This window comes from Kryptolebias marmoratus, linkage group LG16, assembly GCF_001649575.2.
Source record: "Kryptolebias marmoratus isolate JLee-2015 linkage group LG16, ASM164957v2, whole genome shotgun sequence".
NCBI lineage: Eukaryota > Metazoa > Chordata > Actinopteri > Cyprinodontiformes > Rivulidae > Kryptolebias > Kryptolebias marmoratus.
In genome coordinates this window covers 12929523-12943706 of record NC_051445.1, presented here as the reverse complement: position 1 = coordinate 12943706, position 14184 = coordinate 12929523, and the positions used below count along the sequence as shown (strand labels likewise).

General features: G+C 38.6%; 1 protein-coding gene across 1 annotated transcript; it reads right to left on the bottom strand.

Moving 5' to 3' along the window:
• Positions 1-10022: 10022 nt before the first annotated feature.
• ino80c (INO80 complex subunit C) lies at positions 10023-12188 on the bottom strand. The gene is made up of 5 exons (XM_017424978.3): positions 11877-12188; positions 11322-11435; positions 11108-11219; positions 10865-10932; positions 10023-10783 (listed from the first exon to the last, which is right to left on the bottom strand). The coding sequence occupies exons 1-5, from the start codon at positions 12072-12074 to the stop codon at positions 10652-10654; spliced, it is 624 nt and encodes a 207-aa protein (XP_017280467.1). The 5' UTR covers positions 12075-12188; the 3' UTR covers positions 10023-10651.
• Between the last annotated feature and the right edge of the window lie 1996 nt (positions 12189-14184).

Here is a 14184-nt window from a genome sequence, read left to right as displayed (position 1 = left end):
ACGTGGTTGAGTTTCTTACTGATGCCGGTTACACCTTCGTGGAGCAAAACTCAACGACTAGAAGTTACGTCTCTGAAAACTAGAAACATCTTTTTGTTTGCATTTTAAAGGTGCAGATTTGATCTAACCCTAACATGATAGTTATCTCTATTGAATATATTCAAACAGGAAGTGAGACAAGAAAACAAAGAACAGTTGCAGTTTGCTTTCTCACCATCAGGGAAAGCTACGACTGCACAACACTCGGTTGTTGGTCGGCGTGGCCACGTTCATTAGGCTTGTGACATTCTCCAACAATAGAGAACGCTGTAGTTGGAGTTGTGTGTTATGTGTCTTTGATATAAAATTTAAAGCAGTAAGAAAGAACACTACAACTGTTCATTACACAAGCTGTGACTCATACAGCAGATCAGTCTATTTTCTGTCAATTTTGAGTCTCCGCCTAGTGTCCATCAGTTGAAGCCCAATGAGACACTGGCTTTTCCCACACACACACACTCACTGTTAAAAAAATAAATAAATAGAATGCTAGGGTTACAGAAACATCATGCTCCACCCACAAGGGGGCGTTCAGATCCAATGACTCCAAGGGTTTGTTTTCGACCGTCCTGATCCATCTTGTCTGTGTCAGTTCGCTGTAGAGGTTCCCCGGGGAAGGAATGTTCTAACATCTCTGGCTCTTCATTACACGCTTCATTTACCATCACACCCTCCCAAAAACACCAACTCTGCATCCAAGTGTGTGTCTTTGAGCGTGGTTGCTGTTTCTCTTTATGTACGTACTATTTGTCCCACTGTGTCCCTTGCAGATCCTCCCACAAACACAATGAAGACACATTCAGACTCCAAAGGTATTTACAGGTGAATCCGGGACCTGTTTGTATCTGCCAGAGTCCAGGAGAACTTGTTGTTCTCTAAAGGGGCGAAATGGGCCAGAGTTGTTATACACAGTGAATTGAGAAGTCTTAACACACATATACACACACACTAAAAGTCTGTAACTTTTGTTTTTGCTCTAAAGTCAATACAATTATCTCTTTCCCTTCTCCGCAGTGTATCCAATATATGAAAATGGCCAGGAGACAGGCTGTAAAAGTGTGTCTGTGTATAAAAGGAGGCAATCATTGGAGGCTCTGTAGCTCATAAAGCCTCTGCAGTATTGATGCGAACTCTTCCCTATATTGCCGTAATATAGAACATTTTTAAGCCGAGAGTAGCTTTTTATTTGTTTTTACAAACTGTTTTTGTTTTTGTTTTGAACAAATTCAATTCAGAGCGTGTTTTTTTTTTTTTTCTGTTTATACGATGTGATGTTTTGTATGGGATGTGTGCAAAATGGCCCTAAAAATGGGCATTGAACCTTTCCGGGAGAAAAGAACAGAATTTACAAGTTCATTCAAAGTCACGCAAGATCATTTTTCCAGATGGCGACTGAAATTCGCACAACAGCTATCAGACAGTAAATTGGCTTTTGGAGCTGAGCTGGTGATAAAATATCTGCTCAGAGACACAGGTCTGAAGTCTCACACTCACACACACACAGCTGAAAGCACACAAATTCAGTCTTGACACATAATAGCTTTTAAGCACAACGAGGCATTGAGTTGCATCACCAGGAGTGTGAATGGATGGGCTCTATCATCTCTAACACACACACTCACACACTCACAAACACACACACAATGGTAGGTAGGTATAAAAAGATGATCTGTCTTGACTTGGTGAGATTGGTTTCATCTGTCGAGGGGAAGAAGGTTGTAGGGTTGCGTCCCACCTCTGCCACTGGGATTTTTTTTGCACCTGAATGTAGGTTTACGTGACGGATGGAGCCAATCAGACACAGCTGGGATCACATGTTTCCATCCCCTCATCAAGGGCATGCCTGCCTTATTAATTTGGGGCCTTTAATGATTGATGTGAACAGTTGTGCGACATAAAACTTTATTGATTTTTAAAAGCAAGACTTGGGTCCGAAACTTCGAAATTACAGTAAAATATCTCTAACACCCCCACTAATCCACACTGTCAGGACTTGGAGTCAGGGCTGTATGTTTTTAACTTAATTACAGCTCTATGTTAAACTATTTGTGTCCTTTTCCTAACTTTCAATTTGACCAGACAGTCAAAGTAGTGATATTTTAGCTCAAAGTATTTTCTTTAAAGCTGGAAGTGAAGAGCCTTTTTAACTTGTCATGTCTCCTACGTAATACACTCTAGACCACATGTGGCAAACTCAAGGCCCACGGGCCAGATCTGGCCCTTGGTAACATTTTCTCTGGCCCCCAAGCTGACATTTAAATGTTATTAGATCTGACCCTTCAGAGTCTCTGTTGCTTCTCATTTTGCTTAAAAAAACTGAACTGAACTATTAAGTGAAGTCTTCCCATGACAGTGACTTAGAAGCCAAGATAATTAAGTTTTAATTTCTCAGTAATCTTTGATTTTTGACATGGAAAAAGCAAGAGAGGAGATCAAATGTGACAAAACAAGCTCTTGTTGATAAACTTGTAGCCAAGAAAAACTGTCTGGTATCTGACTTGAGTTAATGTGCATCAGAATAACAATGAGTATGATTTAATATATATTGTCTTTTTCTGTATCTTGTTTTAAAGTTAAATGTTAGTAGCTGTCGGTTTGAGTTTTTGTTGATGGCTTTGTTTAGATGTTTTCATGAAAGTATGTTTGCTCTAAATTCTATATATGTCACTGGAAAAAGTAACTGATATTTATATATTAATAACTATACATATTACATCTAAAACCAGGGTTAATTTATGTATTTTTTCAATAAATACTGACAGAGATTGGCCCTTGGCTAGGACCAAGTTTTTAATTTTGGCCGTCTTGTGTTACTGAGTTTGACACCCCAGCTCTAGACACATAAAGTTTTACGTCTGTGACCAACGGCGTCTTCTGTCGCTCACGGTTCAGTAAGTTTTCAGATTTGACTTGAAATTTTTGCACAGCAGCTGTTTGTGAACTTCGCAGTCAGGGAGTGACAGACACAGGTGATGGGGTTCCCATGGTAACCATACTGAGCCACTGGCAGCAGCTTTAACATTAAACATTTATTTCAATCTTGGTTTTCCCTTTTATGACTTAAAAAGTTTGTACATGAAAATGTACACAATTTTTCCTGTCTTAATTTTTGAGCCACAGCTGCATCGGCACCCTTCAAGATTTCTACAAAAATCTTCTTTTTTTTACTTATTTTTGTTACTATTTCCAAGTTTAAAGTTGCCGTTGAGCGTAAATTACTACATTCTTCCGCCACCAGCACAGTTTGGAGGATTCAGGGTGGTGGAGCTTTAAACTGACTCGAAGGTTGGACAGGCAATGGCTATTCTGCTGCTTCACAGCCAGTTAAGAGCACAAAGCAACTGAAGCCGATTCCCTGTGTTTCATTTGGAAGTTGCTGCTAAAAAAGCCCGCAGCATGAGATCAAAAGAGCTTTAACAGGAAAGTGAGACAAAACAAATCGATCAGACAGATAGTGAGAACGTTAGAAGTGGCCAAATCCCACGTGATGAACTCAAAATAAAAGAAGCTGTACATCCTCTGAGACATTCACAAAGCCCGAATTATTCTTTGCTAACAAATACCTTTAAAAAAAAAACAAAAAAAAAACAGAACTACTCTTGGAACAATAATCCTTGGACTGGAGAAATTAGGATCAATTTGTCTCAGATAAATGAAAAGGGTGGAGCATTTGGAAAGGCTCAGAGGCAGTGTGGTGGTGTGGACATGCAGGGTGCTCATGGTGGCGCTGTGCCATACTTAATGATTTGACAGAACGCAAAGGAAGATAGACGAACGGCGTACTGACTGTTCAGATTCATCTAAATACAAAAAAGCTGGTTGGAGGTAAATAATTCCTTGAAGAAATACATATTGCCTGCTGGCTTGCTGACCAAAATTTTCAACAAAGTTTACAGACAATTTATTAGAGCTCAGATTATGTGTTGTTAATAACTCTTAGCTACTACCACACCAGATTTTACCTCAATATCTGTAAAACCGACTGAGTTAAAGCCATTTATGTGTTGGCTAAGGTTGACTAGCTGAGACGGCCTTCTTGAATTGGTTTGACTCCAAAACTTAATGAGTTGTAGACGTGCATCTAATAATTATTTTTTGAGAGTTTCATTAGAAACTGGTTCATCAAATATTTTGCTTGGTGGCAGACAACAGCAGCAGCGAAGGCTTATAAAAGCATTCCATAAGCGGAACCCCTTTCTTTGGTAATGTTTGGTAATATCTTTCAGAGATATAAAGATGTTTGTTACTGTTTTAATGTGTTTTCAAGCTCATGAAAAGAGATTTTTAGCAAAAAAAATAGTAGTTTCTCCTTTTCAAATATGCAAGCAAATCCTATCAAACTGAAGTCTTGAAGCTGCAACTTAATGCTCCTGTTTTGTAAGATGTTACTGATAAAAACAGCTGAATATTCCGTCAGGTAAACATGCTGACAGGAAGCTTATCAATGAGAGTCCACAGCAGAGCTCCTGCTGACAGAGATCAGAGCAGAGCTCAGACTGACAGACTGACAGCAGTGGACAGGACAGAAAAACCAAGGGAAGGACAGAGGGGAGATTGGGAATATGTCCCACTGAAGGACAATCATTGTCTATCAACGTGAAGAATTACCTTTCTGTCTGTCCCATTTGCCTTCATACACACGCGCGCGCACGCACACAGAAACAAACTGACCTGCGAGGGGAAACTGATTGAATCTTCAAAGGGATTAACAGGGATTTAGCCCGGTGTAATGATATCAGAATGAGTTGATTAGCTATCTGATGACACCTCCCAGTTTGACCTCCACAGCCCAATAACAACTGGGAACTCACCACCTTCACTCAGGCTGCATTCAAACAAGGGGAGACAATGAACTGCTGCAGGTCTCCTTCAGGCAGCGATAAGTGGTGTTTTGTTTTTTGTTTTTTCCTTTTTTCTTCTTGGCTAAATGAACCATAAAACTGTGACACTGTGTGGGCTGCTCCAGCGTGATCAGTTCTGGTTAAAAGTCCCTTTTCATGCGGTTTGTCCCTGTCCCGACAGTGACAAATCACAAAAAGCGGAGACAAAGTAGAGCCATGAAGGCAGTGAAGGGCAAAGGAGAAGAGCAGTGATTAAAGACGGCCACACACGTGAACAAGTCGTGATGGAGGAAACGGGAGATATAAGGGGAGGTGTTGAGCCACGCTTGAGCCCATAATCCTACAAAGAAATACATTTTAGACTGGAGCAAAAATGCAGTGTGAAGACTGAGTGCTAAATGACTTTGCTGAAAATTGTTGAAGAGTGAATTGCTAAATGTTAAAACTAGTAGAAGTTAAAAAACAGCAAAATTACAGCTAAAAGCTATAATTAGCTACACTGCTGTTAGAAACTAAAGTTAGAAAAATTGTAGCTGAAAACTAAAATTAAAAAACCAGAAGCTACAAGCTAAATTCAGCAAAACTGTAGCTATATCTAATCAACATTAGCCAGCACAAAAATGGTATAACTCAGTCAATTTTATAGATATTGCCCTAAAATCTGGTGTGGTAGTAGCTGGGAGTCATCCTCAACACGTACTTTGAGCACTAACTGATGGCACAACATCTGTTTTTAAAACCTTGCTAATAACTATTTGAGTCAACCTTATCTGTCTGTTAGCAAAATATTTCATGCACCACTGGACAGCTACAACTCTGTCCCTTCTCAACATAAAATGATCTTAGTTTAAAACTCTGACATGAAAAGTCTTTAACATTTAATTTAATAAAGACTTCAGGAGATGGATACAGATTGTTGTCTTATTGCCACAGACTTTGTGGGAAAACAATATCAAAGCTTCCGGTTTGTCATTTGTCTCCAGAAGAGCTCAGTCTGGCGTAGAAACCAGAAGAATAACTTTACACACAGTGAACGCGACAACCACGCAGTCATTCGTCACTCGAGACCTTCTGCTTTTATAAATGCATGACTTTACCAGGATGTCAACAAGTTTATTTCTGCTGCAGAATTTGGCATTTTAAAATGTGGGTCCACAGAGGCTGACTCACGTTAGCAGCAAGCCAAGAATTGCTGCCGTCTCACTTCTTCGGGTTGCTGGCTGCTGCTAATGGTTCATTAATTCTCACAAAACCAAGTGAATTTAAAAAAAAACAAAAAAAAAACGACAGCCTGATTGGACATCATAGCGTCTGCGCCCGCTGTCTTGCAGACCAAAATTTTCAACAAAGTTCTCAGACAATACGTTAGTACTCAGATTATCTGTCGTTAATAACTCTCAGCTACTACCACACCAAATTTTACCTCAATATCTGTAAAACCATTTTTGCTTTTGCTAAGGTTGATTGGCTGTGGCAGCCATCTCAAATCAGTTTGACTCAAAAAAGTAAATCAGTTATAGATGAGCATCTGAAAGTTTCATTAGAATTTGTCCTGTGGTTAATGAGATATTTTGCTAACAGACAGACAAAACCAGCACACACAGACAGTCATGGCAATGGGCTATAACAGAGTAAAGAAGGGATATTAGGTTATTGGTTCAGATGATCAAATAGGCTGAAACCAACCAGAAAAGCATTTATTTTTGGAGTAAAATTACAGCACAATAATTAACCTGATGTTCTGATGTATCAAAAGTAATTATTACACAACCTGCATGTCATCTGGGGTTTTAAAACTTGGAGAAATAAAATATATACGAATTTTCATCTTTAGAAAAAGAAGGCGTTTTACTGAAAAAACAATGAAACTGTACCAGTAAAAAATAAATGCAACAAGTTTAAAGAAAATGGTTCAGAATCAGCCATTTGTGGCAGAAATCCATGAAAAATGAACCAAGTGGAGTCATTAAACATTAAGGGTCCAGGTGAGGCCCGCTGATGGGCTCAGGTTCTGATGGTTTTGTTTAAAAGCAGATGAGATTTTTAAACCATGGAGTCAGTGGGGAGTCAGTCTTTCAGCAGATCTGCCCCTGTTGCTGTTCAGAACTTTCTATCAGAATGTTTTCTGACAGAAGAGAATGTTGGACAGGTTAAGGGTTTTTTTTCTTCCCCCAATTCTACCTGCACTTTGCCAAGCACTGCACAGAATGAATGTGACTAGATCAGGTTATAAAAACACTGCAGTGAACTTTTCTTTCTGAAAGCCCTTCAGAGAGAATCAGATGTTTGAATCCTTACAGGCAACAGATTTCAAACTCATCAGTCGTCGTATGCTTTAAGATCCCCGCTTGGGTAGATTAATGTTGTGTTAAATCTGCACAGAACTGAGGCTTCTATTAAACTCTGTGGCTCAACAGCTGCAAAATGACTCATAAATAATAAATCAGTATCAAACGAGTTTTGATTGTATTGTCTTCACTGAAGGAAAGTCACCACAGTTCCTTTAGACCATAAATATGTGTCTGCGCTGACCCAACCAGAACGGGGAGACTTTGACATTTAAAGGGAGCGCTCATGAATTTTTCTTATTTAGTTTTTAAGAAGGCGAGCACGTCGAGGCCTTTATCAACAGGTTTTATTTCTCTATGTTGGCAGAAAATACTTGATATGTCCTTGAAGTTCTGAATACTTCATGCATGACTCAGTAAAATGACTCAATAAAAAACAATTTTATCAAATCAGTTGCTTAAATGCTAAAAGTTGATGAAACAGTAGCTAAAATCTAATACAAGCAAAACAGTAGCTAATAAGTAAAAAAAAACAAGACACTACCTAAAAGCTAAGATTATAAAAAGCTAAAAATGAACCCAGTCTGGTAAAGCAGATTTCAAAGAACACACATTTTTTTCAAGGGTTGAAAATTGAGATTTTTGCGCAGTGGAGTGTATGGGAAAGGTTCAGTGACACATATAAACACAGTGCTGGAAAAATATTGTCCTGGAAGGTGAAAGCATAAAGAAACACAGATACCGTCCTTCCTTTCTGTTTCCGACATGTAACAGTGACAAAAACCCAAAGACAAACCAGACACGGATCAGATTCAAACAGTGTGTGTCCACAACAAAGAATAAATTAAAAAAAAAACTTGTACAAGTTCTGCAAAGTAAAAACACTAAAAGAAATTCATCAGAGGGTTTTATCATTGATTTCAAGTTAGCCAGTGTGTGTCGCTCCATGACAGCTCTTGAGCGGTGCAGCAGGTGCCACATCCTCTATCACAAAGATGCTCCGCACAATCAGTGTCATAATGAGGGTTATTATATGATCGAGCTGGAAATTGCTGACATCCATTTCCACGTCCACGCTAAATAGAGTAATGATTGTCATCCGCTGGTTTAAATCTGCTCAGTTTCTCACTGACTCTTTATCCACCGCAGTAGAAATGAGCCTAACCTTTTATAGGTGCTTGTGGGTTAAATTATATTAGTAATTTGGTCTTTATTTATGATGGCTTCTCACAAGGTTGTAATATTTATTAACCACTACTGATTTTTAAAAGGCATTCGCACATTTCCAAGCAGCAGTTTGTTTTTGTTTTTTTTTTGTTTTTAAATCCTTGACTGTGACTTTCATTGGTTCATTTTAAAGACAACAAACACACTTGGATGGCAGACTGAACAGAGTTTTGGCGCACCCTGGTGGTAAAGACGTGCAGCTGCAATTACAAAAAAAAAAAAAAAAAAAAAAAAAAAAAAAAAAAAACAACAAGTGCTATTCTGCATAGAAAGATGCAAATTAGCAGAAATGTAGAAATGTGTTACATAACAAGATGCAGGTGTGTATAAATACATTTATATGACGACTATCAGAACTTGTGACAATAGTCAACCCTTACCTTGTTTTGTTTCTCAGCGAGCAAGCTCCCAAAAGCACAAACACCTGCTTGCACATGCACTGAGACACACTCTGCTGGCTTGTGTGCTTGGGTAGTAGAAAGCCCTGACACTGTTCATTAATCACTATGTTGGGTTTTGATGCCACAGCAGGAATGAAAATGCTGTTCTGACTTTAATAGATATACTATACTGCCCTCATCAGCTTCAGCAGAGTTCAGAGCTGCAGGAAGTTAACACTCAGCCAAGAGGAAGAGCGTTCATTTGCTAAAAGTAGAATAGCTTTTGCAGGAGTTGTGTGTTTTGGACAAAAGTTGATTTTCTATAATGAGAAACATGATGTTTCAGAACCCGTTGTCGTTAGATTAGGATGTTGTTTGCTCATGTTGTCGTAATAAATCATATTCTTTAACTTATCCCCAAACATGAACATACCTTAATATTTTTTTCAATTAACAGTTGGTTTTTGGTTTGAAACAAATTGATAAAAGGTTGCTGAGAAAGTGTTGTGAATTTGTGCTTGATGTCATTAATGCACAAATTCAAACACCAGAAGCATCGATTTATTATTAAAATACAGAATATTTTATCTTCTCTTACCTCCCAAATACCCAGTGGGACAAAAACAGCCTTAGGAGTGAAGGTTGTCAAAATTTTTTATTAGATTGTTTGTTGTTTAATCTGAATAAGTTGTCAGACTGATAAAGTCTCAAAAGGACTGTTTTACCCAATAAATTAATAAATTAAAACATTACAAAATTAAACTCGAATTGTTTATGTTTTTGGATGTTTTGGATTAATTTAAAATAAGAAATGCATGCCAAATATCTTGAACACCAAAACATTTTTTGTTCTTTATTTCACATCGTTTTCCATCCTGGTGGGTGGGTGTCATCGCTGGCCTAGAGTCAGATACACATTTCCTCTGTAACTGTTCAGGGGCATTTATGTTCTTAACATTTGCCTAACATCCTCATCAGACATTCTGTGTGTTGGACCAGATTCATGTTGTCATTTTGATTAATAAGACAGTAGACGTTTGAGTGAAAAGCACGCATGAAGTGAAGCTGTGACGTTGAAACATGAAATCAGTTGTCTTTAATGCACCTACACTGTTTGGAAGTCTAGAACAAAAAATAATTATCCAGGCCAAGATTTATCCTACTACTGCACAAAATAAAAGATCTGAAAACAGTTAAATGCTGTGGTGGATGGAGAGGTTTGGGGTTTAAAAGCCAGCAGTGCATCCAACATGTGTGACTGCTGCAAAAGTCAGACTGAAAGCGTTTTTTTTTTGTTTCCATTGCCAATACAATGGACTCTAACAAAGTATAAATAAAAAGTGCAGGTGGTAAAGACAGACAAACGTAAAAACACTTTAATACAAAATTAAATCTTTTTTTTTAATATACACTTTATAAATATAACCAACTGCTGATGAATAAGAATTCCAGAAACTTGGTATAAAATGTTTTGCCTCCACACCTGACTTCATTTCCACACTGGAAACAGACTTAATACAAAGTGGCATGCAGCATCTGCAGTCCAACACTAACAACTCCAGTAAATCCACGACAAGCTCACATTTTTCTTCTTGGAAAAAACATCAAATATTTTTTGGGAAAATGCATTTTGACTCACTCACCAACAGTTCAAAGTGTTCTCTGTGAAGGAAAGAAAAACATTTGTTTCCTATTTGTTGAACCTCTTTAGTCACAAACAGTTCTGACTCAGATTGCCTGCTTCGTAGCAGCGGCTAACACCTGCACCTGTAACTGTCCTGGTGTTTGAAGCTGGGAGCTGCTCTCTCAGCGCAGCTTCATCCGCTGATGAGAGCTCACTACTGACTTAAGCCCGGTTCGAGTTTTGGCTCAGCCGTCACGGTACGATGCAGGTGGCCTTTCGAAGGGTCAGGTACCCTGTGACAACGTCCGTGGGGAGGAGCCGAATGTAGGAGAACTCCTCAGTGGAGGCAAACCGCAGCTTGGTCTGTGGGTCGGTGTAGTTTGCCTAACAGAATACGTGAGATAACATTCACTGTTTGCTTTGTGCAAGAACTGAATGAATTAATGCTGACTTTGTTCAACTCACAGGAAGTCCAGAGATGTCGGAGTATTTCTTTGCAGGCTTTAAAGACGGAGGAGCATCTATGTTGTAGTCTGTGAACAGAGAAAGGTCATAAATGGAACCAATAATTATGCATTAGGAACATCTCTCTGACATCAACTACACTGCAAAGAACAACAAAAAACAGACTTTCAAAAAGTATTTGTGCAAAACTATTTAGTCAATTGCTTATGCAAGATAAAATAAAACAATTTCAAAGAAACTCACAGTTAGGGTCATTTAGCTTCCAGGGTAAAGTCCGCTCCAAAGCCAGGATCTGTTTGAGATTCTTCCAGGTCCGGTTCTTCTTGCCTGCTGCTGCTCCACCGATCCCAGAGTGCTGTCGAGATGGAGGAAGAAAACAAAAGAGAGAGAGAGAGACCGCTGAGAAAGAAGCACCAACAGGAGGTAACTGTAAATTCAGGAGGAAGCCGAATCTCACCATAAACGTATGGTCTTTGAAAGGTGGAGGCTTCGCCGTGGACTCCGAGGAGGTTGGACCAATGTCTACGGAACCAACAACCTTGATCTCTGCCACCGTTTCCACTGCTGTTACCTGAAGACCAGAACAGAACACATTTGATTTACAGATACGTTTTACATGCGATGGATGTACACTGAAGAGTGTATATGTATGTATACATTAAAGCTAATCAGAGCTGTCTACATGGGATATAGGAATCACATAAAGAACTAATCATTATTTATTAATTTCTGTGCATACCAACAACCTGAATACTCCAACCATTAAAAAAGTCAGGTGGTTATTGTAGTTGATATTTACACAGATGCCATAATATGCAATTATTTGTAGGTTCTGTCTGCAGCTCAGGGTCTGTCAGCCACTTGTCAGCTTCTAAAACCTGAGTTTTATTTCCTTATGCAAAACACGTCAAGCCTGTACAATAAATATATTTAACATTAGCAAGAAATAACCTCACTTTAATTAAAAATAAGTATTTCCACTGGAGTGTGAGAGAGTTCAGTTCTGTGTCACCTGTGTTATAGTAGCCGGTGTCGCTGCCAGTGCCAGCGGGCCTTTCTTCTTCTTCCCGCCGCCGCCGCCGCTGCTCCCGGCGGCCTGCGGAGCGCCTGAAGCCGCCGGACTCCCGGGTCGTTTCTTCACCCGGAGGACCGCAGGGCTGCCGGCGGCGAGCGGCTGTGTCCGCACGGTTATAGGGATCTGCGATGCCATTTGGATTTACGCCGCATGGAAAATGAATACGACGCAAGTACAGCTTCCTCTCTCGACACTTAGCATTAGCTCGCTAGCATCTCGATTGTAAACAGTGTGTAACCCGGATGTGAAAAGAGATTCACTTCCGGTGAGACGCGTAACAATTTAGTTGTTTTTAAAAATGCAACTAAAAAAACATTTAAAATAGAAAAGGCAGAATGTGTTCATAAAGGGCTTATTGTGCAAAAGTTTTAAACCTCTATTAATTTCCTTTTATTTTGTTTCCAAAGAGTCAGACCTCCATGTCATCTTCTACTCTGGTCTCCATATATTTCCTCAGATTTCTGAAGGTCCTTCAAAGTTTCTCTTTGGACTTTGGCTGCTTTCTCGCTCATTTTCTGTCCCTGTACCTGCCCATAGCAAAATCAGTGTGTTTTTAAAAAAAATAAAGACAAATTAGGAAAGTGGACAAGTGGAGGACAGAAGGAAAACTAAAAAAATAATTACATCCAAATGTAGCTTATAGACACAGAGAATAATAAGCCTACCATGTTGGAGAAAATGTCCTGTTGTATGTCTCCTCTCTGTCTTTTTTTTCTGTGTTCTGTTCATATCTGGTCTGTCTGCTCCAAGTTGGATTTTAGTCTTACAAAAGGGGTTTTTAAACTGAAAATATCCAAGTATCCCTGAACAAATTTGTTTCCCCAAGCAGATATAAATGGCTATGCATTGACTTCAACCACGTAAATCACAAAATAGTTACACCTTTTTATTTGTTGTGTGATTGTTTGTATTAGTTTATTGTGCTGAGAGTGTAATTTATTGTTCTCTGACATCAGCTGAAAAACCAGGGCAGAGATGTTTCATATATACAATTTTTTGTTGTAACTGTTACACATCTCTTAAAGTTATGTCTGCTGGACACTGAAAATGCACCTTCTTGATTATATCACTGTAAACAGTTATCTACATTATTTTTGTAAACAACATTTTTTAATAGCTAGTGAATGCATGATATAAAACAGATCCACAAAACCATAAATGAAAGCAAAATTTTGAATTGCATCTAAATAAACACTTTCAAGCTGCCAGTACAGACACACAGTGGGTTTATTTTATATCCTCTTAATTAAGCAGAGTGCGCTTAACAACAGGTTAGAGAGTATTCCACTGCCAAAATCTGGATTCCCTCCTCAACAAAGGACTGAGAATTTCAAGAGTTTAATTAAAATATCTCCCAGATCATGATTTAGTTTTGAATGGGACACAGATTCTGGCAGGCTGAGTCACCAGCTCTGCCAGAATCTCTACCAAACTGAACAGAGGATAAATAGCCAAACTGAAATTGATTCGCCAAAAAACATTTTAAATTCCATTCAAAAAAAGAGCCAAAATAGTTGAAAAATACGGAGTACAAATCAACAAACACCAACCAAAGTAATTACATTTTTACTTCAGTTCAGCTAAAGCGGAAATAAAACTACACTTTTCTGTGTACTACCTTTTGCCATGACAGAATAAATATAGCTGGTGCTACTGAAACTATAGATGAAATATTTTCTATGTACTCATGCTGCCACCATGTGTTTGTGTGGAGTTTAGCACACAGAAAAATGGCAACAAACTGACAATCACACTGAATATAACTGCTTTGTTTACTTGTCACTAAACCCAAGCTGCAAACTTTTCCTGACAGTTTACAGTCGGCAACAACTGTGTGATAAAATCATTTTAGTCTTTTGGATTATTTTAGTGGCTTTTTATCTAAAAAAATGTTGGTCAAATGTGACAAAAAGTCCAGAGTTCTGCAGATCAACAATGTATGTTTACAGTTATGACAGGATTTAAACATAGTCTGAAAGTCTGAACTTGCTCAAAAAGCCAATTTAAAATATTACATCTGACACTGAAAGTGGTTATGGAAGATAGACCACTTCAAAACCAGCACAAGTGGGCTGATATGTTCTAAATATAAGTCTTTAAGATAAAGCTTGTTCAGTTAAACAGACTCTGCAAGGTCACATGTCTGCAGAACATTGCTAGCAAAATGAAAACAAAATTCTCTGTCCCTGCCAGATTAATATGTGTGCATCAATCGGAGTTGATTTGCATTCTAGCTTGATAAATA

What these genes read in the sequence shown, in the direction of transcription:
- ino80c (XM_017424978.3), bottom strand. Translation starts at nt 12,074, where the DNA reads ATGGCATCGCAGATCCCTATAACCGTGCGGACACAGCCGCTCGCCGCC. An exon ending in CACCGGCTACTATAACACAG is followed by an intron (nt 11,436 to 11,876) that starts GTGACACAGAAC and finishes TCTGGTCTTCAG; the next exon opens with GTAACAGCAGTGGAAACGGT. An exon ending in TCAAAGACCATACGTTTATG is followed by an intron (nt 11,220 to 11,321) that starts GTGAGATTCGGC and finishes CCATCTCGACAG; the next exon opens with CACTCTGGGATCGGTGGAGC.